The 24,836-nt window shown below is 37.8% G+C and overlaps 1 protein-coding gene across 1 annotated transcript in view; it reads right to left on the bottom strand.

Annotated features, from left to right (window-relative positions):
* The window catches only part of PDE11A (phosphodiesterase 11A), a 423,005-nt gene that overhangs the window by 175,751 nt on the left and 222,418 nt on the right, over window positions 1-24,836 (bottom strand). Inside the window, exons 7-9 of the mRNA XM_082395677.1 lie at window positions 10,166-10,241; window positions 7,682-7,749; window positions 6,646-6,738 (exon numbers count right to left, since the gene is read on the bottom strand). Coding sequence (XP_082251803.1) covers window positions 6,646-6,738; window positions 7,682-7,749; window positions 10,166-10,241 — 237 coding nt within the window. The remainder of the gene's footprint in view (window positions 1-6,645; window positions 6,739-7,681; window positions 7,750-10,165; window positions 10,242-24,836) is intronic.

Genomic DNA, 24,836 nt, shown 5'->3' with positions numbered 1-24,836 from the left:
TATACTTTAGGAAAACAAATCCGTACATTGTGAGTACTATGGGTGGGGAAAGAAGAAACTAGAGCCAGGATTATCAGCTTGAATAAGCAGCATTAATACAGGAAAGAGGAAATAAAGACCTGAACTACAGAGATGGCAGTGAAAAAGGAGATACTGCAGGAACCAGATTGACTGAACCTGGCAAATGGCTGGATGTGGAAAGCCAGGGAGAAGAGAAGTTAATGATAAACCACTGTGAATGAAAACATCATACCAATATTCTAATAACATATGTACATATTTTTTAATGGTGATTGTAATTGTTACATATGTTAAGTCTGAACTTTTGGACGTACATAAAAGAACTAAGAGTTAGTTGGAAATGAAAGTCTGAAGCTTCAAAGAGAGAGAAAGAGTGAACTAGGAATACATATTGGAGGTCATCTCAGTTAAAGCCAAATGAGTAGCTGAAATTGCTCAGGGAAAGCGTGTATAGAGAGTAAGTAGGAGCAAATGGGTCAGATGATTCAACCTTGAAGAATATTCAGAAGAGGGCTGAAGAGAGGAGATTTAAGAATGAAAGACCAGAGAAGAACCACCTAGGTATAGGGTCATAGAAGCCAAGGGAGGATGTAGTAGAAAACATGGAAAGCAGGAAAATCTCTAGAGTTATGACTGATCTGCCTCCAAACAAAAAGATTTAAAAAAATACTTTGTGATCCTAATTATCTACAGCAGATATTATTGAGACAAAAGAAACAAAAACGTATCTACTGGGACTTCCCTGGCAGTCCAGTGATTAAGATTCTGTGGTCCCAATGCAAGGGGTGCGTGTTCAATCCCTGGTAGGGGAACTAAGATCCCGCATGCCGCATGGCCAAAAAAAAAAAACAAACCCATACATACTTCCTCATCGCTAGCTCAAGGAATGCCCCACAGAGCCAGCTTTGCAGAATTTGTGGAATTCATTTACAAAATTATAAACTGGAAATCACAGTTTTCATAGATATTTCAAGACTATGTCCTAAATTTGCAAAAACAGATGCTTACAGAAGCTGTTAGCAAGTCACAAAACGCTTCAGATACAATTAGGTATCAAATTAGGTATGAAATTAGGTTCATTTATTCATAAATAAACAAATAAATTAAAAAATAACATAACTAAGCAAATATTTATTGAGTACCTACTATGTGTCAAGAACTATTCTAGGTACTGGAATAGAAACTGTTTCTCCTTTTACTAAAGAAAATGGAATATATTATAGATAGCTATAAAATTCTAGTAAATTACATGATGAGTCTTGTAATACTAAAATTGCTGCCCTGTTCCTTGTTTTTAAGGTTCATCTATCTTTGCTCTGGATCCTGGTCTCTCTCATGGCCATGAAATAAACCAGTCATTTACAGGTTAATTACCATGGTGGACTGGTTATTCTCTTTTCTGTGTTCAGAGAAAACAGTCAACAGCATGAACAGATAAGAGAAGTTAAGAACTGAGAATGGGGGCTGGGCATAGGTGTTCACTGATAACATTTCAGATGACTCCTCAAAGGAGAGGCAAAAATGGAAGCCATTAGAAGGAGTCAAAGAATAAACGGGTATTTAAAGCAAGGAGGAGATAGCACCCTTTAGCCTCACCTCATTTCATCTACTGTCTTCAACCTAATTCAACAAATATTTATAAAGGAAGTAATGATATCCAATACTGTGGTTGCTTTTTGTGAAAAAAAGACTTGGAGAAATTATCCCACAAATAGATCACTCTGTGCCAGTGGTTCTCACCTTGCACTGTGCATCAGAATCACATGGAGAACTTTTTGTAAATACATATGCTCAGTCTCTATTTCCAGAGATTTTGATTCAATCAGTTTAGAAAAGGGTGCAGGCATCAATATTTTTTAAAAGCACCCTGTTGATTCTAATGCGTAGGCTATGCTAGAAAACCCCAAAAGCCCAATCAGCATGTCACTGTGAGACCTTTCTTTGGGCAACAGAAAGCAGCAAGTGAAAAGTTGAAGCTCACACTATCTGTTTAGTTGGTCTTTACTGGCTCTTCAAAGAAGTTCAAGAAATTTGGCATGATTATTTTCTTAGTGCCCTTTTAAAAGCCACAATTTGATCATAAATTTATAAACCAGCTCAATAAGAGCCTGGAATTTTCACAGAGAACAGCTTCCAGAGCTTTTTTTTCTTTCTTTCTTTCTTTTTAAGTAACTTACCATGTAGTAGTGGCTACAATGGGGAACTAATTACTACATAATCATTTCAAGAGCGTAATTAATTTGTTTCCTTTTTTTCTTTTCTCCAAAAGAAGTGTTTACATAATCCAACATATTGTCAGTAAAGAAGAATTTACAAGTGGGAACAATTCCATTTCTGCTGATGTGTTACATTTGGCTTTGTAATTGAGAACCTGGATCCATTGTACCTACAAATAAACATGGGTCTTCCCAGGCCTGACACTTATCATTTAGACAATCATTGGATCATGGTCTGACAGTAACTTGGTCTGGAAAAAATCATTTTGATAGACAAAATAGGATGTTTAAACGAGACTCTGTCTGAGTTTATAGTTGAGACCAACAGGTACCACATTCTAAAGGGAGTGCTAAGGCCATCTAGGCCTTCTATGTAGGACTTGGAAAGAAGATGCCCCTGCCTCCAAGTTAAGGTGCTGGTTTCCCAACTCTGCACTGTGTAAAAAGGATAACAGTTCATGAGAGCCCCGTATTGAGGATTTCTTAGGGTTTCTTGAGAGTTCCTTCCAGAGAACCACTTGTAGGACCTACAATGTATTTCCCCAGGGTATAGTGTGGGAACAGAGACTGGTACCTGATTCATGCCTAAAAATTCCAAAAGTTAGTGGGCAGGAGAAGAGAGCTGCTTTGCGGAAGACTTGCATTTCAATCTAATGGTTGAAGACATGTGAGTTTTCCCATGGACCAAATGGACCTATGAAAGATACCCAGGCGTAAAAGGACTTTGACATGGAAGCAACCCAAGTGTCTATCAATAGATGAATGAATGAACACAAGATGGTATATACTTATGATAGAATACTAACCAGCCTTAAAAAGGAAATTTTGACACGTGCTACAACATGGATGAGTCTTAAAGACACTATGCTAAGTGAAATAAGCCAGTCACAAAAGGACAAGTACTGTATGATTCTGCTCATATGAAGTATCTTGAGTAGTGAAATTCATAGACATAAAGTAGAATGGTGGTTGCTATGGGATGCATGGAAGGAAGAATGAGGAGTTGGGGGTCAATGGGCACAGAGTTTCAGTCTGGGAAGATGAAAAAGTTCTGGCGATGGATGACGGTGATGGTTGCACAACAATGTGAATGTACTTAATGCCACTGAACTGTACACTTAAAAACAGTAAATTTTATGTTGTGTCTGTTTTACCACAGTTAAAAAAAAGAAAGAAAAACAGGCCCTGACCAAGAGAATTTCCTGGAAGAGTGAGATGATTCCCACAGAGGAAGAGTCTGGATGGGCCCCTGGAAGCCAGGGGCTGAGAGGGGATTATAACCTGTCAGTCAGGAGAGGCAAACCCACATCAGGGATGGCTATCAAGAGATTGCTAGCCCCGAGAGTCCTCTAAGAATTTATAAAAGCAACTCATGATAAAAAGAGAATGCTGATGTCTGATATAGAGGGCCCTGAAACCAACTTAGGACAGCATCAGTCATGTAAGGCTTTGCCCTCTCATCCAACCTCCCTGCACCTGTCTTAGGGGAGGAAGTGAAGTGAGGAAGAGTCACAAAGCCCACTATGACCCTCTCCTGACCATAGGCTTCTAATCCTGGGCAAAGGGAAAAGCTCAGAGACTATTTAACACCTGAGTATGTCAGAAGAGCTGTGGAATCTACCAGACTTCACTCAAGAGTGGGGAAGATTGATTCAACAGAGTAGGTTTAAAGGAAGAGGGGTGACAAAGAATCAAATGGCATTCTGCTGGCATCCTAGAAGTCTAACTTCTTCAATCACCCAGTTAGAGAGAAATATCTCCTTGGAGCTTAGGGGATTGCTCACGGAGAATCATCTCTTTCACTTCTCTCCTTCTTCTCCACCTTCAGAAAGCCAGACTGGTCTCTTAATCATCATCTAAGGAAATACCCCAGGGAACACAGTATCTGGGAAGAGGTCCCACACCCAAACAAGTAAATAACAATTTTCTACTCATGGCTTATAAAGGGGGAAGGGAATACAGAGGTGCTGCTATGTGGCCAGCAAGACTGTCACTAAAATGACTGCCAGTTCCTCCATCACAGCCCTAGCTTTCCCCTTCTGCAATGTTGATGTGGCAGACCAAAATAATTATTTGTGGCTGCATGCATTCATTTATTCAATACACTTTTACTGAGTACCATTATATATAAAACACCAAAAGGAATAAAAGATAGCTAAGACATGATCATATGCTTTGATGGACATATGTTCTAGTGGAGGAAAACATACAGACTCACCATTAACTGTAATATAGGGCAAAGAGAGGAACCAATAACCATGAGATTAGAAGCTTTATAGAGAGAAGATTACATTTAAATCAGGCTTTGAATGATGGGACAATTTTGAGGGGAGATGGCATAATTGGAACAGAATAACTAAAGTGGAGAGGATGTTAGAGCGAAGATCAGAGGGCAGAGAAGCAGGTGGCTGATTTGTAGACTATGAAGTAGTTGAGTTTGTAATTTGCATAGAATACTCTGAAAAGAGAAATGAGGGCCGGGGGCAGGAAGATAGTTTGGTATGAGATTTCCAAGGGCCTCAAAGGCCAGAAGTTTGTACTTTGATAGGTAATGGGGGAGTAATTTAAGGTCTATGAGTGGGTGAATGATGCAATCTAAAATATGGTTTAGGAAGAATGAATAGAAGGCTATTACAATTGCTCGGTCAAGAGGTAATGAAGGCCTTGAGTAGGATGGTTGCTGTGGCAATTGGAAAGGAGGAAAGGGATAGGAGAGGCTTTTGGGAGGTAGAATAAATGGGGCTTGGCTCCTGATTGCATATGCCCTTTCCACACCCTCTGTTTGACCTTCATTCCTTCCCTCTTTTGATCATAAAGGTGTATAAGGTGTCCCTTAATACGCTGACTTATATTTCCTGGAAAATTTCTCATCAGTGTTAGGTAAGGCTTCATTTGCAGTATCTATGAAAGACTCCCCAAAGGACAATTCTTGATGTTCAAAATGAAGAAGTAATATTCTACATCTACATTCCTGCTTTATTTTCTCTGTATTCTAGACTTACAGGTAAAGTTTTACCCCTTTTATCCTAGGATCCTTACTGTCAGAAAATGTAAGCACACATTAGTACATTTCTCATGAAGTTCCTGCTGCTCATGCAAAATGGAAATCAGGATCATAAAAGTAAAGTTATTAAAAATGATAGTAAATTCCTTTCTTTGTTCCGTTATTCAGCTTTAAGAGCATCTCTGTTCTCTAAGAGCCTCAGAGTATTAATTTTATATATTTAGGAATAAAAGAACTTAACAATATTCGTATTCATGTACAATATTTATAAATACATAATTCTAAAGTACAGATCTATTCAGAAGTTAATGTATACTATAGTATAGGTAGATCTCATTCCAGAGTTTGAGTTTAGTAGCTCTCAACACATCGTTTTTTGTCTTCATAAAGTTCTGAGATGAGAAATCCTTCCAGAGGAAATTCCCTGGTGGTCCAGTGTTTGGGACTCTGTGATTTCACTGCTGAGGGCCTGGGTTTGATCCTTGGCTGATCCCTGGTTGGGGAACTAGAATCCCACAAGCCGCGCGGTGTGGCCAAAAAAAGAAATCCTCCCAGATATTCTTGCATATGGATTCCTGGGCTAGGGATTGAGGTGGATACCACCTGATTATTAGAGTTGAGAGTTTGGTATCTGGTGGGGTAGGGGTTGAGTGGAGGTGGGAGGGACAAAACCAAGATGGCAACACCAGAATTCTGACTGGGAACGCTGCTTTTGACACTGGCACAAATAAAGCACACAGAACATACAAGTCCACACAAATAAGTCAGCTTCTGAAAAGTGAGATTGTCACAAGGTTCACAGTTGGGCTGGAAATTTGGGAGTGTCAGTAATAATTTTTGTGTCTTAGGGCAGAAGGTATCTGAGTTATACAAACAAGGGGGTATACACTATGAACCCAAATGAACAATTCATGGGTGAGGAGACTGTGACTGCATTAGCACAGGGAGGGGTGCATAATGACAGGATCAGTTTCCCCCATCTGAGTCACATATCTTCATAGAGAGGCTTTTTTCTTATGGTAATAATAGTTGTGAATTTCCAGAATATCTATACATATTCAAAATACATTCATAATACATTTTATATCCTGACAAATTAATTTTGGATCATCTCTTTTAATAATCCTAATATTTAAAATTTGTATTTAACTGTACACCATACATGGCTGGGCTTCAAGGAATCTGTGAACTCCTTGAAATTATATGTAAAACTATGTGTGTATGTATATTTTTCTAGAGAGGATCTCTAGCTTTCATCAAACTCAAACCTATAACTCTAAAATGATTAAGACCCAATGAATAGATAATTAAAAATTGAGAAATTAAGCCCCATAACAAGGACCTTTTTCCCCTCATAAAATCAGGGCTTTTTAGCACAAATTCTGACATAAATATTGTACTTACATCAAGAGCCACAGATTGCTTGGCCCACGACTTCTTCACTTGATCATACATAATTGTATTGTTGATGCCAAGGCCACAAAAGATGACAAAAGCCTAGGAAAGAGAAAGCTCACTAACTAAAAATTGCGATAACTCATTGGCATAATCTAATATAAAAGCAGGCAGTCATCAGGAATGGGCCTTAAAATATAATTTTATTGTATACAGAGGTAGGCCTTGGGGAAATATGTACATTAAAATTCTTAATTACTATTGTCATGTAACAACTTTATTGCTCACATTGCCCATGAGAAAAATTATTAATTTAATGTCATTGTGAAGAAATTACTTTAAATACATTTAAAAACGTACAGTCCGTTTAAATGCATTCTTTATTTAGGTTGTGAACTGATTTTAGTAATTTCATCCCATTTAACCAATAGCCACCTCTTTCAGTAGCTAGGCTATAAAATATTTTGGTAAGGAAACCAAGTGAGTGTAAATGAGGTAAATGTTAAGGGGACAGAGGATTCAGATTTAGAACCAATTAGTAAAGAAGCCCTGATGTAGCCTCAGCTGGAGAAAAAGAATCATGGGGTTTTCCTGTTGGCTACCAGTACAAAGTCTACTAGGAAGCCTGTTCAAGGCTACCCTCTCTAGCTAGAGGGCAGACTGGAGTAAACAGAAGCTTGTAAACATAAGAAAGGTGATGGCAGTACGCCTGGCAGAGCTGGCTAGAGGTCTCATGACTGAACACACACAAACAAGACAAAGATAAGACAATTAACACTTTGGAGAGAAGAGGGAGGCAATTCAATTCTGCAAAAAACAATCAATTAGGGTAAAAACATCTAATTCATGAAAAAAGAGAATCAAATCTTACCTAAACATTGATATATTCTTTAAATCGTCCTTTAAATTTCATCACACTGTCGAAGTATAATGATTAATAAACGTCAAGTAATAATTATTTATCCTTCCTAATGGGGGCAAGCTGTAACCAGGAGACTACTGGTGACTCAGCTGTAACCCCTGGTTCACGAATTTACTTTCTTACCTCAAAAAGTCGTTGATCTGCGTCATCGAAAGGTTTCCCATCAAGTCTATTTAACACTTGAGCCACTCCTGTGAGAAGAGGTTGGGATATGTGGTCATTTTCGGTGCTGGACACCGTGTTCCTACAATACAGTAAGATGACTCTATGCTCCTTTAAGTGCACACACTCAGCTTAATCCCTGGTTACTCTCACACCTGCTGCCTCCGTGAGAGCAGATCTGAGGTCTGCTCAGAGCAGATCTGAGGTGTACAGGGATGCAGTCTATTTTCCAGCTGTGATATCCAGACCCGGTCTCAGGCAAGCCTGGAGTTCTACCAGGCATCAATCAGATTCACTAAAAATGGTTTTCAAGATGACTGTGCACAATAATTGATGTATCTGGCATACACATATATACACAATTACATACTTATACACATATACATATACATACTTGAATATCTATAACTGTATGTATATATGAACACATATATACATGCAATATATATAAAAATTTTAATTATATATAATTTAAAAATATATAAAAATATAATGTACATAATTATATAAATATACAATTAAAAAAATACATATAACTAAGTTTTTTTTTCAATTCTCTGAAGCACAGTGCTTGAGTTGAGGCAGCATGGCGTAGTGATTAAGAACATAGGCTCTGGAGTTAGTCTTGGTTTGAATTTTCACCTCCACCATTAGTGGTGTTACCGTGAGCATGTTACCTAACTTTTTTAACACTAAATTTCCTCATCAGTAAAATGAGGATTAAAATGTTAACTATCTCAGTGGGTTATGAAGATTAAATGAGATAACATTTGATTAATGTTTGGAAAGCATATTGCTCCACACGGAGAGAACATTCAAGAAATGTTAGGAATTATGACACAGTTAACTTTCAAAGCAAGGTTAGTTTTGTTGCCTGCTCCCAATGGGTTTAAACTAGTTTTAACAAATTTAACTTGTGTGTGTCTTCTTTCCAAAGTTCATTTCCAGCATTATACCAGATATTTGGGGCACAACTATCAAAGCACACAAGTCTAACTGGAAAAATTCAACAATCTTGAAAACCATTCCCTTGTATCCCTATTTAGTATAAACAAAAATGACTATAATTCTAAAGCGTGCTTGTATTTTTTAAAACACCTAACTTCCCATCAGGGAGGTAAGTCATCATATGCTAGAAGACATGTATAATAAAATACAAAGCTCTTAGTGTGTAACAGGCAAACTACAGTCAGTTTTGAAAGAATAACAGATGTTTACTGTTAAGAAATGAAATGTAGGACTGCAGGTGAGATTGCCATTGGACATCTACAGATAACGTATGGTGTTTCTCATGAAATTTCTCTTCTCTTTAAACTTAAATATTATATATTTTGGGAATTCCCTGGCGGTCCAGTAGTTAGGACTCCACGCTTCCAGTGCAGGAGGCAGGGGTTCTCTGGTCAGGGAACTAAGATCCCGCATGCTGCACAGCGTGGCCAAAAAAAAAAAAAAAAACTTAAATATATTTAAAATTCTACACATGATGTAATTCAATGCTTTGTACTAGGGGATCAAATTCTCAAATCTTAGAATATACTTTATGTTCAATAATGTACTAGTATTTTCTGCAAATTAAGCAAACTGATGAAAAAATTCTCTTAGAATTCAAGTCTTAACAATATTTACAGAATACTGAATCCTTTGGTAAGTCCAATATCTTAGAGTTTAAGAGGCAACCTTAGGGTGAAGCAAAGAGAGGCAAATAGTTACATTAGTTACCAAATGTATGTTACCTTATGTCTCTTAGAAAAATAACACATTTTCATTGTGTTTAAATAACTAATGTCTCCATCCTTCTTGACTTTAACAACTGACCCCTTCTCGCTTAGACTTCTTTCTTAGGTTTGAGATTTTCCTAACTGAATTTTCGAGGAAAGGAAAGGAGCAGGGAGGGAGAGAAAAATTGGAAACTGCTTTGGTCCACAATTCCCTTATTCAGGGGAAAGTGTAACCTATTTTGGAACCATCCAGGCAGAAAGACGCATGTTCAGTATATGCCTAACAATGCACGTCCTTTCTTCCTTTGCATTTACTCCACGTGTAAAAGCATAGATGTAAATATATAGATGTACTAGGAGTTAAGAAGCCCGAGTTTTACTTGGGACTCTGCTACTAACTCACTTTGCGACCTTATGCAAGTCTCTTCTCTCTCTTTGGGCCTCAGTTTCCACAGAGTAAGATAAAAGAGTTCAGTTAGCTGCTTTCTGAAATCCCCTCCAACTTCAAAACGATTGGTTCTTATTTAAAGGAATAAATATTTATTCATTGTCCTGATTAACACTGATTCATCAGGAGTCTTCACTTACGAGATTACACAAGAGTATGAGACATAAGTTGATGAGTCCTGGACATAAAAAGGGGAACATTTAAAAAAGAGATGGATGTATTTTAAAGTAAACTGCATTTCTTTATAAAAGAAGTTTGAACTATTTAGGTATGTCTTACCAATTATTTGGTGGTTGCTATTCCAAATAGGTACGCAGAGAACCGATCTTATGTGAAAACCAGATATCTGCTCAGCCTAGGATATAAGAAAGTAATCAATTAAAATTAAATATTATCTACCCATTTCTGACATATAGCTTACCACGTTTCATAACAGATATTTAAAAATAACTTTTAAAAAGACATATTATAATCTAATGTAATGCATATACTCACCTGTCTCTTTTCATTTAAAACATCACAATGCACATCCCAAGGAAATCGTGCCCTAACCAAATATGAATCAACCAATAAACCCCACACCAGCACTACCTCTCCCAATCCCTGCACCCACATAAAGCTGAATGGAAAACTATCTTGATCACGATCACACCACCAGACAAGAATTCTGGCAACTGTTTCTGCTCTGAGTATTTAAAGCATTTTAATTAAACCAGTGGTCAATATTTCTCTTTAAGCACATCTTTTAGTAAAAAAATTGAGTCTATAATGCTGTTATATGTGTATCTACTTTTTTAAAATTTATTGAAGTATAGTTGATTTACAATGTTGTGTTAATTTCTGCTGTACAGCAAAGTGATTCAGTTATACATATGTATACATTCTTTTTTTTAAGATTCTTTTCCATTCTGGTTTATCACAGGATATTGAATATAGTTCCCTGTGTTATACAGTAGGACCTTGTTGCTTATCCATGTATTTACTTTTAATATTCTATATTTCTAACATTACTGATTTATTACATATGTTGCAAAATCATATAAAAATAAAAGTCACGAAAGATAAGATAAAAGTAAGGTTTAGCAATCTTTCTGTACCCTAACAGATTGTAAGGAGATGATATATTTGAAATACAAAAGTATAATTATCAACATCAGAAAAATGTCATTCAGTAACAAGCTCCACTTAATATTAAAACCAATGATCCATATTTGAATTGTTAGATAAGAGCTACTAAAGACTGAAAGGGTGTTAGTGAATTGATATGACCTTGGTTTCTAGTGAGAAAGGTCAACCTGTCATCCCAATCCAATCAGAGAAAAAATAAAACATTGAGGTTCTAGATTATGGTTATTGGGATAAAAGATTTTCTTTTATATTTTAAAACATTTATTGTAGAAGTTAAGAGCTACATATTTTAAAAAGTTGAAGTTGGAAGTTAATTTATACACCTAAATTTTATATTTGGATTTATTTTTTGGTTTTCCTCTGAGGAATTAATTTTTCAGATGTCTTCTACTCTTGATACCAGTATATTAGTTTGTTTTTTAAAGTAATTTTTTGATCTTTTCCTAGAAATCTTTCCCTATTCCTAGCTCATGAAGATATTCTCCTATTATTTCCCGAGAATCTTTATTGTTTTAACTGTTACTTTTAGATTTACAATCCAACTGAAAATAATTTTTGAGTATAGTGTGAGCTGAGAGTCAAGATTCTTTTTTTTTTTTCTTGGTGGATATCCAACTGGACCAGAACCAATTTTGTGGGGCAGAGGACATGCCTCTCCCCGCCACTATCTGGTACCACTTTTTTCATTAATCATGTGTGCATATATGTAAGGACCTGTTTCTGGACTCTGTTCTGCTTCATTGATTTATGTGTCTACCCTTATACCAATACCATACTGCCGTGAATAATAATGTCTTATAATACGTCTTGGTATCTGGTGGTGTAATTTCTCCAACTTTTTCCTTCTTTTAGATTGTCTTGACCATTTTTTGCCCTTGGCATTTCCATATTAATTTTAGAATCAACTTGAAGTACACGCGCACACACGTACACGCGCACACACACACACTTACACTGCTGAGATTTTTATTGGGATTGTATTGAATTTATCAGTCAATTTGGGAGAAACTTGACATATTTACATCATTGAGTCTCTCAATCCATAATATCCCTCTACTTAGAGTTCTTAAAAATTTCTCTAAGCAAATTTTTATAGTTTTCTATGCAGAAGTCTTACATATAATTTGTTATATTTGTACCTGGTGTTTTAAAAGTTCATGTTATTATAAATGGTATTATTAATTTATTTTCTAATGCTTTTAATTGACATATAGAAATATAATTGATTTTTGTATATTGAACTTGCATCCATCAATCTTGCTAAATTCAATTGTTAACTTTAATATCTGTAGTGCTTTGGATTTTCCAGGCATTTTATCATGTCATCTTACTCTTCAATTCTATGCCTTTTAATATGTGATTTTAGATCATGTGATTTTTTTCTTTTTCCATTTGTTAATAGCGTAAATTACATCAATTGATTTTTGAGAATTCCAGAAAAAAACCAAAAAAACAAAAAAAGCAAAAAGCCTGGGCATAAATCATTCATCAATGCACTCTTTCATCATATATTTATTTACCACCTCCTATGCACCAGACACATTGCTGGGTATTAAGGATATAAAAATGAATTCAAACAGTTATTACCCTTGAGGAGCTCACAGTCTAGTCAAGACAGAAGTAGTTCAGATAAAATAAGTGTCCAAGTAAAGAACGTTCAGAATACCACACAAAAGCCAGCAACTGACTGTGTTTAGAGAAATCTGGAGCAGTTTTAGCTCCGTAAAAGTGGGTCTTCAAAGATGAGGGTAACGATGATGACAAGATAACATTTACTGGATGCTCAATTGATGTCAGGCACCTTGTTCTGCACTTTCACATGCATTACTGCATATACTTATTCAAACAACCCTATGAAGTAGGTACTGTTAACATCTTCCCTTATCAGATAAGACCTAGACAGACTGACTGCTTTGAAAGTGGAAAGATTGGTTCAAAGGAAGCCAATCACAAACACATCCATCAAAGTTATCTTCCAAAAGAACAAAGTGGTTTTCTTCCTCTCCCTAAGGAGAGAGTCTGAATAACAGCAACATCAGTGAGCACGAAGAGAAGGAAGTCAATTTTAGAGAGGCTTGGGAGGTGTAATCTATAGACTTGGGCTGGCCAGAGCAGCACTAGGATGCTTGGGTGTGTTTTGTTTTGCTGAGGGTCATACACAATTGTCGGTGGTCCCGCCCCAGCGCTGAGCAGCAGGCACAAGTGGCTCTGCCAACTCTTGGGACAACTGTAGCCCCTGTCTAACCTCTCCCGGGAAATCTGAAGCAGCTGAGGGTAGAGACCACAGTGCAAGAAGAAAGGGAACATGCACTGAGTGACAGAAACAAGGAGAGAGACAGCCTGAGAGGCTTGGTGGTGACAAAAATAAACCTCAGGCTCTTTGTCAGTGAAGTAAAAGATAATTTTGCTTACCAAAAAATTAGTGTAGTTCCCCAAAAGAATTTTTGTTCTAGGGAGGTAGGAGTATGTGTTCTCCCATCCCTACAAAAGATAATATTGAGGTTCCTGGTTTGAGGAAGGGCGGTGGAGCTCCTTGAGGTGGGGAACACAGGAAGTTTGAGGGAAATGATTCCAAATTCAAGCTGACACACATTACCATTGAGAGGGCAACGGGAAGGGAGAGAGAAGAAGGAGCCTCTCATATTAACTGCGTGGGTAAAATCACCAAGAAAGAGCTTGTCCAATAAAAAGGCAAAAAGGATGAAAAATTGAATCTGAGGGGACACAATATTTAGGACAGGAAGAAGAAGGTAGGATGGAAAAGAACTCCAAAGCTCATATTCTTCAGCTCAGGCTTTATAGCATTCCTAATGTGTGAACACATTGTTAACAGCCTTTCTGGAAATAGATTTATTGACATGTACCCAGTCTAAAAAGTATAAACACCCTTTGCCTTATCAATTTTATGTCTAGGAATTTATCCTATGGTAATTATCATAGCTATGAACAAAAGTTTACGTATAAAGGTATGAACCAGAGCATTATTTATGATAATGATATATCAGAAATAACCTGAACATTCCACTGGAGGGAGCTGGTTAAGTAAATCATAGCACAGTGGAATATTATCCATCTAATTAAAATCATGCTATAGAAGAATATTTGTAAACAGGGAAAATTGTAATATATTAAGTGATAATAGTGTGGGCATCTGTGGGTGTACAAACATATATTACATACATTGGAAAATCCTAGAAAAATTATAACCATAATAGTTCCCTTTCAATTGTTTGTTTCTTTGCTTTTAAAATAAACTTTATTTTTTAAAAACAGTTTTAGGTTCATAACAAATGAGGCAAGTACAGAGAGTTCCCATATACCCTCTGCCCCAACACATGCACATCAACATCCCTGACTATCAACATCCCTCACTAGAGTGGTACATTTGTTGCAACTGATGAACCCACACTGATTCATCATTATCATTCAAAGTCCATAGTTTATATTAGGGTTCACTCTTGATGCTGTACGTTCTATGGGTTTTAACAACTTTATAATGACATGTATCCACCATTACAGTATCACACAGAGTAGTTTCACTGCCCTCAAAATCCTCTGTACACCACCTATTCATCCATCCATCCCTCTGGCAACCACTGATCCCTTTTTCATCCAGCTCTATTGAGGTATAATTGACAAAACTGTAACATATTTAAAGCGTACAACATTATGATGTGATACATGTATATACACTGTGAAAGAACTCTGCGTATGGGAGTTTTTTAGACTACTATTTCTATTTTCTAAATTTTAGATAATGAATTACTTGTACGCAAGATAAAAAGTTCTTTTCTAAATAGAACTATAGGGGAACAACAGTGTCAAATGTTGCAGAATAGTCAAACAGGATAAGCGCTGAAAATGGGCTATTGGATTTAGTAACACAGAAGGATAATTGAAGGCAAAGATAGTCAAGGGAAGAAGGAATGGGATCAGGAACAGAAGTAAAGTGGTTAGTTCTGGAGAAGAGGAAGGCCACACTGAGAGAGCAGAGCTAGAGTCTCGCATGGGCTGAGCCCAGGAGGAGGGGAGCGGCGACCGAGGATGTTGAGGGTATTTCTAAGTCATTCCCACTCTGGCTGAGGAAGGGAAGTGGGGCCAGCACTAACTGGCTATGAGCACAGGGAAGAGGGGGTGGTGATGATTAGCAAGCTTGAAGCGCCCAACAAGATGGGAGAGGAGAAGAAGGAAGGATGGCAGAGTATGATGAGAGTGAATTTTCCAATTTTAAGATCATTGAGGCAATCCCCTAGTGGTCTATTTGTGGCAATGGCTGTTGTTTCTGGAAAGTTAAACTAACCCAGGTTAGTTTATATTACTATATGAAACAGCAAGGCCTGGAAGCATATATCACCCTCTGCAGGGATTGAAGGAGAAGGAGATGGGAGATGAAGCCTGTCGTAGAAGCACAAGACCTCTGAAGAATGAATCCCAAACAGGGTAAGGAAGAAGAAGAAAGTATGGAAGAAAGAATCATCGCTGTGCATCAGACAACCCAAGTCTCCAGATTGCATCAGTTAATGAAGCTCAAAAGTATCTATCGGCCCCTCGACCCCAACCAAGTCACCAAAACTCTTCATGCCTCAATTTTGTCATCAATATTTATCTCCTGCACAACAAACTATTAACGCTGGTTATCTCCAGATTTTGGCATTAGAGCACCTTCTCATCATTTCTTCTTTCTGCTTTTCCTTATTTTTCCAAGTTGTTTTACGAGAATCTGTGTATGAAAGCGTTTCAAAATTTGTAAGGGGCTTTACAAGTGTAAATATTACTAGTATTGAAAGAAATACCATCCCAGAAATATCTGCTCCATTGTTCCACAAGGTCCCTGCTCGATCATTCTTAGATTAAAATTCACATCACTAGAGTCCCAAATATTAGACCATATGAGACTAAGCAGCCTTTCCAGGAGGCTACCATTAAAATAAATACATAATCTAGGGGTGCCTAGTTCTTTCCAATTAAAGATGTATATACTAAAAATTTTCCAAGTCTCTGTCCTCACTGGGTCTTTCCAGTTAATGGATATAATTTAAGATGGTTTACCTCATGGAGCCATCAAAACATACTTGTCATATTTTCCAGACTCTCAAAGGCAGTCAAAGGGAATGTTAAAAGAATTGGTGATAACGTAATACTACTCATTAATGTGCAATGTGTTTTCTTTCCCTAGAACGATATGTGCAACTTTAATAGTAATCTAAAGTAATACTTTATCCCCCAAACACCAATCTACCAGTGAGAAATTCTGGTACTAGGACAAGTGAGGGAGGGGATGTTCTGAGTCAGTCCCCTGATTTCCCTGAAACAACAAAGAGGCATTTCTTTATGCCAACCTCATCTGCACATAGGTTTCTAGAACACTGCCTACAAATGATTCCTTAAATTCCTGACGAAAGCACTCCTAAAAAATAACTGACCTTTGGACTTAGAGCCGACGCACTGTCTTCCACCACCGATGCAGCAAAGTCTGTTCGACTCTTAGAACCATGGCCCCCTATCTGTCCTCACTACCCACAGCTTCCCCATTGTATAACTTATTCAAGTCTTAGTAATCCTCCTAACTTTCCTCACCCTCCTGGTCATCTGGAAATTTTATATCCATTGTCCAATCTTCCCTACCAAATCCTATTCTCAGGAAAGGCTCTCAGCCTGGTTTACACTAAGTATCAGCAACTGAGAGATTACCGGGAGCAAGTGCATTTCAGCCCTACCTCTTAATGGTTCCATTTTTGCACGTTTCCCTTTGTAACAGAAGCATAACTGACAGACCAGAAGGCGTTACAAAGAATGGAAAAGGAGCTGACCTGCCAGGCTAGCACTCAGCATCCCAGATTGCAGAAGTGCTTTGCTGTGAAGACCTGACAGGCAAAAGGGACTTTAATGCTGTAAGTCAAAGGATCTCAGAGCCTGAAGTCCCATTATCCTTAAGTGCTACAGGACAAGGGTAAGAACTTTTGAGTTGTCTATAACAGGCTTTAATAAAAAAAAAAAAAAATCAGAGAAAGAACGTCACAGGGAAGAATTGCATGGGATTGAAGAGTGACAGAATTAATATCATGACATCTTAGATTTAACTGTGTAACTCTGGGTATCAGCCCCCATGGCAGAGGAGACCTGGGTGCTGATGGATTTTCCACCACTCCTGACTTTGTAACACACAGACCACCAAACCATCCATGCATAAGGCCTGCCCTACTTTTTAGTTATTTTCTGCTATTCCCCTTGCTGAACCTTTCCTATTTAAATGTTGGGTCCAATTGTTCATTTCTGTTGCAGGCAGAAAAAAACCCTGCATGTAATGGCTCTGAAAATTCTTTCCATAACTATATAAATGGAAGGAAATACTAAATTAAGCAACAGAATAGTATACCTTATATTGAGTAAATAATAGCTTGTTGTGCATTAGTATAGTTGTTTTAAGGTGTTCTTTGATGTAGTATGAAAAAAAAGGGCAGAAAGCTTCACAGATGATGTGCTAGAGTGTAACTAATTATTGGGAGTTGAGTTCATAAGCACAATGCTGACTAAAAGCAAGGCCAGAATAATTGTTTCATGGTGAAGGTATTTGTAAATAGAGTATGCACTCCAAGAAGCCACCTGACCCAATGTCAGGTCATTTGCAAATGCAGTTTATATACATGCTGTTGGGACAGTCTCAGACAAGGATATTAGTTAGAATAAAAGCCAACCAACACTCCATGCTGATGAGGGCAATAGAAAGTAATCCATCTGAATTCCCCAAAGATACAGCAAGACAAGTTAGTGTACTTAGATCTTGCATTATTTCAATTCTGGTTTTGAGTAATAGTTTATAGTTTTTAGAGCGCTCATAATAGCCTGGTAAAATATAATTTCACATAAGATATAAAAGGTCTAACATTTTAAAACATCTTTATAATTTTGCCTAATTACAAAAACAATATATGCACCCCTGAAATTTTCAAGTTAAACCAAAATCAAAAGCTGTAATCTTGCCATCTCTAGAGATAGCAATTATTAACAGTTTGGGATAAGTTCTTCCTGATCTTTTCCTACAAATATGTAATATGTTCATACATCAATTTATAATATTCAACAATATATAATTATTCATAAATAACACAGATAATATATTCAACAATATTGAACAATATTCAATAATAATGCCTATTAGTTGTTGGGGATACATCAGTGAGCAAAACCAATAAAATTCTCACCTTCTTTGAGCTTACATTCTAGTGAGAGCAGGCAGATGGTAAACGATACAAAAAAATACATAAATAAATTATATGTTAGAAGGTATTAAAAATTATGGGGAAAAAACAGAGCAGGATAAAAGGGGTTAGAAATACCAAGGGCACCAGACCTTACTAACAGGTAACATTTGAACGATGACTATAAAGAGGTGAGGATGTGACCCACGTAGACATTGGAGAAAGAGTATTTCAGCAGAGAAGTAGCCAGTGCAAAGGCCCTGAGGTAGGTGTGTGAGTGGCATGTTCTAGAAATAACAAGGAGACTGGTGTGGCTGGAGAAGTATGAATGAGGGCTGAGGATAGAAAATGAGGTGACATCGTGTAGGGCACTGTAAACCTCTGAAAGAATTGTGAGTTTGGATTTTACTCTTGTGAAATAAGGAGACTATGAAAACTTTGTGAGCTGACTTGTGATACAATATGACTTAAAAATTTAAAACCCCTGGCTATTGTATTGAGAAAAGAGTGTGGAGGGGAAGAGCGGAAGCAGAGAAGTAGATCAAGAAGCTACGGCATGAAATACTCCAGAGATGATGGTGGCTTGGACCTGGGTGGTGGCAGTTGAGTGGTGAGAAATGGTCAGATTTTGGATAAATTTTGCAGGTAGAGCCAATTGTACTTCCTGATGAGTTAGATGTGCAACATGAGAGAATCATGCCTATAACATTTTTGGCACAAGCATTAGGAAGAAATGAGTTGCCTTAACAGAGATAGGGAAACAGAGGAGCAAGCTTGGCAGAAAAGAGATTGTAAGTTCTGTTTTGGACATGTTAAGTTTGTTGTCTATTAGAAAAATATGTACATATATATGTATATATACCCACATATATTATTCTATACATACTTTTAAACATTATTCTAAACATACTTCTCTATGACTTGCTTTTGTTCTTGTGGACATTTTTTCCATATCAGGACATACAGATCACCTCATGGGATATTTTGTATGGACTCAATTTTAGTCTTTATTATAGTGTTGTAGGCAGAATTCTAAAGATATGGCCTCTAAGATTCACACCTGCCCACCATCTACTTTGTACAAATCTGGTATAATCCCCACCCCTCGGGTGTGGGCAGGACTTGTGAATATGATAGGACTGTCACTTCTTTGATTAGGTTATATTATAAGGCTGTGATGGGACAGCCTCTCGTGTGTCACTCCTGACATTATGTAAGCCTCTGTGAGAGCCAACTGGAGTTTCTCCCTTTGGCTTTGAAGAAGTAAGCTGCCAAGTTGTGAGAGGGCCATATGGCTAGTAGTACCTGAGGGCAGTCTCTAGGAGCTAAGAGAGACTTTTGGCCAGCAGTCAGTAAGAAAATGGGAAGCTCAATCTATAACTGCAAGGAACTCAGTTCTGCCAACAACTTGAATGGGCTTTGAAAAGAATGCCAAGACCAAATGAGAACGCCACCTGGCCACCTCCTTGCTTTCGGCCTTGTGAGACCCTAAGCAGAGAAACCAGTGATGCCATGCCAGACTTCTGACCTACAGAAGATAATAAATAGGTGTTTGCCTTAAGCTGCTGAATTTGTAGTGATTTGTTACACAGCAACAGAAAATTAATATACATGATATTCCTGTCAGTGTCTTTAGGAGCCAAGCATGAATACCCCTGCCACGGAGCAAATGACTGATTAGACTACAAAACCCACTAGCATGATAACACATGAACGTGAGTGTTTCTTGAGCCACTATGAATAAATATAATCATATATTTAGTCAGTCTTTTCTGTCTTGCATTCTTTTTGAGGACTGCAGAATCTTGTAAGAGAATTAGCATACAGTGATCGTCATAAGGCTGCAGAATTTAAACCTCAGAAATTTGGTTCTGGCTTTGTGACTATCTTATATAACCATTCTGTCATAATTTTCCACCCATAAACCAAGGAGTTTGGCCTTAAAACTATGCATGCTATCAAGCCCAGCAGGTACCTCTCTAGGAGTCAAACAGGCAGACAGAAGGCAAGTAATCACCGTGCCTCACTGCTAAGTCGTTCTGTTCACCACAAGGAGGGAACACCATTAAATATTTAAAACAATCACAAAGAGAACACACAGCAGGTAAACAACTATGATTACTTGCCCCATAGGCCTCACAGCAAGTGCCTGGGATGAGGTTTACATCACATTAAAGACACCCCTTTGTAGCTTCTATCAAAAGGAAGACCAAGAGTTTCACAACTGGGATTTCAAAATAAGGATCGTTCTCTTGCTCCATATCTTTGGGCAGAGTTTCTGAGGACTTACCAGAAGTTACCACAAGGTAGGAAAGACACAGAAATGAGAAATACAGTTTCCACTTTGTATAGCCAAAGCAAATGTTGATGGAATAAATTCTCTCTTATTAGGCACTGGCTTTTAGCCTTATGATTTAAGGACTGGTGGGCTGCTTGGGCCTGGGCAGTACAGCCAGACCCTAAAATCCGATCATACCTAAATGTGCTTGGGTAAGCTGGCCCCTGGATGGCTGGCCAGCCACTCTTGTGAAGAGCCAGGGCCGCATATTGCTGGTCTCCATAGGGGAGGATATGGTGAACATCTCCCCAGAGCAGCCCAAGGCCATAGGACATGCATCCAGCCTTATTCACCTTTGTAGGTAACACCTGCTATTGTTTCTCCTCTGACCAGACAGGAAAAGACCTGGCTTTCTTGAAGATCTACAAGTTATCAGATTACTGCCACCATCCCTTCTTTGCTGTCAACAGTCACCCTTTATTCCTCTCTTTGGCTAGAGACTTTCCTCTTCTTTCCCCACTGTGTCTCTGGAGGAAAAGGACATTGACTTTGGCTTGTCCATGATCAAGGTCTGCTGGTCTGCAGTTCTGTGTAAAGACCTCCTCATTTAGAGAAAAGGACCTGCTTCTAGCAATCCCTCAAGAACCAAAAAACTAGTCCTCAACCAGACTAAAATCTTCACCTGACATTTATATATTTATATATTTATAGGACTGCACGATTTACAAAATATTTATATAGAATTTTACTCGTTACATTATATATGCAAGTAGCATGCCCAAGACTACCCAGCTGGTGAGTGGGGCAGTTGGGACAAAAAGATAGATCTGCCGGACATAAATTCCTACACCTGTGTAGACAGAGGAATGACAGAGTGGTGACAGTTTTCCAGGCAGCCCCTGAGCAGCTGGTCCCCATGAGAGGCCACTCGGGGAGAGAGAACTGAATTAGGAATCAGAAAACCCACAGTCTGTTCTGTGCCCTGTCTTGAGGATGCTGTGTGGCCTTAGGCAAGTCACTTCAGCTCTCTGAGCCTGTTTCCTCACCTGTAAAGGAAAGAAATCTCTAATATGTCTATTAACTGAAAGTTGATATATCTACAGTATGAAACCCCAAAATAAGGCCTATCTACTTTGGGGGGGCTCTATCCCAGGTCACTACTGTCTACTGAATTGGGGTCCTTCTTCATGTTCAGTGAAGAGAATTCAAACTGCCAGAATTAGTCACTGAGCCATTGAGAAATTTAGGATAGATACCAGTGCTCAGGATATAGACTTATGTTGAGAAAATCTATATGAAAAAATAGGAAATGCTTTGAAAAGAATTCCCCCTGAAACTTCTCTGCAAATTATCATTTTTGTTAACCAGCCTCAAATTATTCAGGGAACTCAGTGAATGTAGAGAACAAAAATGCACACAGTTTCCCCAGTGGAGATACCTATTGGAGATAATCCATTAATCCTGGATTTTAAAAAAATGATTTTCCTTATATTCTACCACTGATAAACAACTACTTAGTTATGATTACTGGGAAAAACTATGGACCCATATACCAGACTCAAGAAGAGAGGACGCAAACCTTTGCAAGAAGACAGCACAATTCTAAAAGGTATCCTCTGTCTCTAGGATAATTCTAGAATTACCTTTAGTGAAAGGGTGAAGCAATTCCATTTTGTCATTGTATTTTTTTTTTCTTGAGGGAAATACTTAGTATGTTAATGAAAGATATTATCTGAATTGATTGTCTTTATCTTATCATCTACAACATCTTATATCAGGCTTGTAAGGAGAAGGTTCAAGCCTCTTAGCTTCTTGAGGGAGAGCTCTGTGGCTCAGTCTGGAGTTTGTTTCATTCATTAATTAACATAAGCAGTTGACACCTGTCACTGAGGCAAAATATTCTTGAAAAGGGAGGAAGCCTAAACAGATAAATAATTTTGCTTTTCCTGGTGTGATACATCACACACACACACACACACACACACACACACACACACAACATATACACATTTGTAGGACAAATCTATTAACTACCTATATTTAGGCAGAATTCTCTCTCTCTCTCTCACCTCCATCTGTACTGATTAATTCTTTTCCAATTTTTTCCCCCTCAGCATGAGAAGGGGAACATAAAGTAATTTTATATTTCAGTACCACAGAAAGAGAACTGTAAAAATCATGGTATACTGCATCTTCAGATTTGCATTTAAAATCTGGTATTAGTTGTGTGGAAGATTGGAAGCATTTTAGGTGGAAGGTCAAGAAATAATGATGGTCTAGGTACTTGCTTTATTTTATCATAGGGATGAAAGTGACTTCACAAAATGGTCACTGCTTAACCTACCACAGTTTATTGTCTTCAGACATCATTGCCTCTAACTACTGGATCAGGGCATGAAATTTTTATGCTCAGTCCCATAGAATTAACTGTTGCATTTTTGCTTGAGAGCCCACAACATTCTTTTTATAGATCAGCGGGCAGGCTGTCTTACTGGAATGGACTGTAAGTGTGGAGGAAGACGTGAAATGGCTATATCGCTCATCAGGAAGAGATGTGGTAGGAGTCTGCCTGTAGACATAAGGATATGGGCTATTCAGGCTCACTATATTGTATCAGCAAGAAGTATTCTTGAGACATATACTGGTTTTCATAAGAAAAAAAGTAATGATTGGTCAAGAACTTTTTATTCCCTGTTAAAGGTGAAGATACCTGTAGCCTATGACCCAGCATGTCACTCTCCTAGGTACAGACACTACAAAAACTCTTGCACATGTGCACTTGGAGACATGGACAAGAATGTCCTTGGCAGTTATGCATGTAACAGCAAAACACTGAATCCAAATGTCCATCAACTCTGCAGTGGATAAAGTGACACATTCATACGATGGAATACTTAGGAGCCCTAAAAATAAATGAATGAATTACAAATGCACATGACTCAGGAATTTATGTTGAATGAACAAGCAAGCCACAGAAGAAGATATACAGTATAATTCAATTTATATAAAGTTCAGAGACATGCAAAATGTAAAATATGTAATAATATGTAAAAAAATGTAATAATATATTTGGCAGGGATTCAAACATATGTGATGAAACTATATATAAAAGCAAAGGAATGTTAAATTAGGATAGTGTGTGGGAAATAAAGGAGATTGGATTAGGGAAGAGCAGTACAAGGATTCAAAAGTAATGATTGTATTCTTTTTCTTAAACTCGGTAGTGGGTGTTTATCATGTTTTGTTACACTTTTGCATATGTCTTATGAACCAACTTTTAAAATGGTGTAAATTTGTTGACTCTTTTTGCTACCCCAGAATTTGACTTTATGGCCCCAAGCTCAGAGCAGAATAATAGCAATCCATACCAAATTTAGCACTATAATTTGGGGTAGGAATCGACCATCATCTCTTAACCTCTAATCTAATATGTTGACTTTGTAACAATGAATTGGCAATTAATGATTTTTTTCTGCATAGCTAGCCTTTCAGTTTGTTCAGCTGTTACTGATGTTAGTAATAGACTACTGAGAGCATTTCTTCATAAAACTGTGTGTTTAGAAGTCTTTTCTTCAGTATCCTCTCTCTAAAGTCAAGAAGGAAAGAAACATAGCAAAAGGCAAAACTTCATAACATCAGTCTTAACCCAATCATAATGTTAACGCATATAAATATTGACACCTATAAATCATTTCTGCTCTACTAGTCACAGGACCAAAATTGATGGTATTCTTCCTTACAGGAGGAGAACTAAAGAAGTTCTGGACTGTGTACTTTCCCAAGGAGGGTATGTCAAAGCTCAGAAATACTGCATCAGAACTGACGAGAGCTAGAGGTTGGTTAGCATTGGGGCAGCTAAGAGAGCACACTGGAGAGACACCCAACTCGGACAGGGAGTTCATGAAAGGATGTCCAAGATACAGGCATCTCCACTTGATGCTGAAGAATGAATAGAAAATACGTAGAGGATGTAGCCTGGGGAAAGAGAATTCCAGGCAGCCACAGAGATGTGGTAAATTTCAGGAATTTAAGCTTTCCACGCAGAGATCTGCAAAGATCTGAATGAAGTTATAAATTTGACTTGGATTCCAGCCTCCCAACCATTGCTGTGTCCCACCCCAGACATAGGAGACAGCACAGGGCAGGTTTCAGAGGCAGAGCTTTGGAGTCTGAGAGACTAGGACTGAATCCTTGTCTGTCTCCAGAGTCGTAGACCAGATCTCATTTCTGATTAAATGTTCAGTTATTATTATTGACCTAACCTTTGTTCTGAAGCCACTGTGATCTTTCTAAAGTATAACTCCTGCTTCTCCCCCATTTGCAACACAACTACTGGTTCCCCATT

The sequence above is a fragment of the Balaenoptera borealis genome (genome assembly GCF_965194805.1).
Source record: "Balaenoptera borealis genome assembly, chromosome: 6".
Classification (NCBI taxonomy): domain Eukaryota; kingdom Metazoa; phylum Chordata; class Mammalia; order Artiodactyla; family Balaenopteridae; genus Balaenoptera; species Balaenoptera borealis.
Note: the sequence above shows the minus strand (reverse complement) of the source record. Positions and strands in the feature narration are given on the sequence as shown.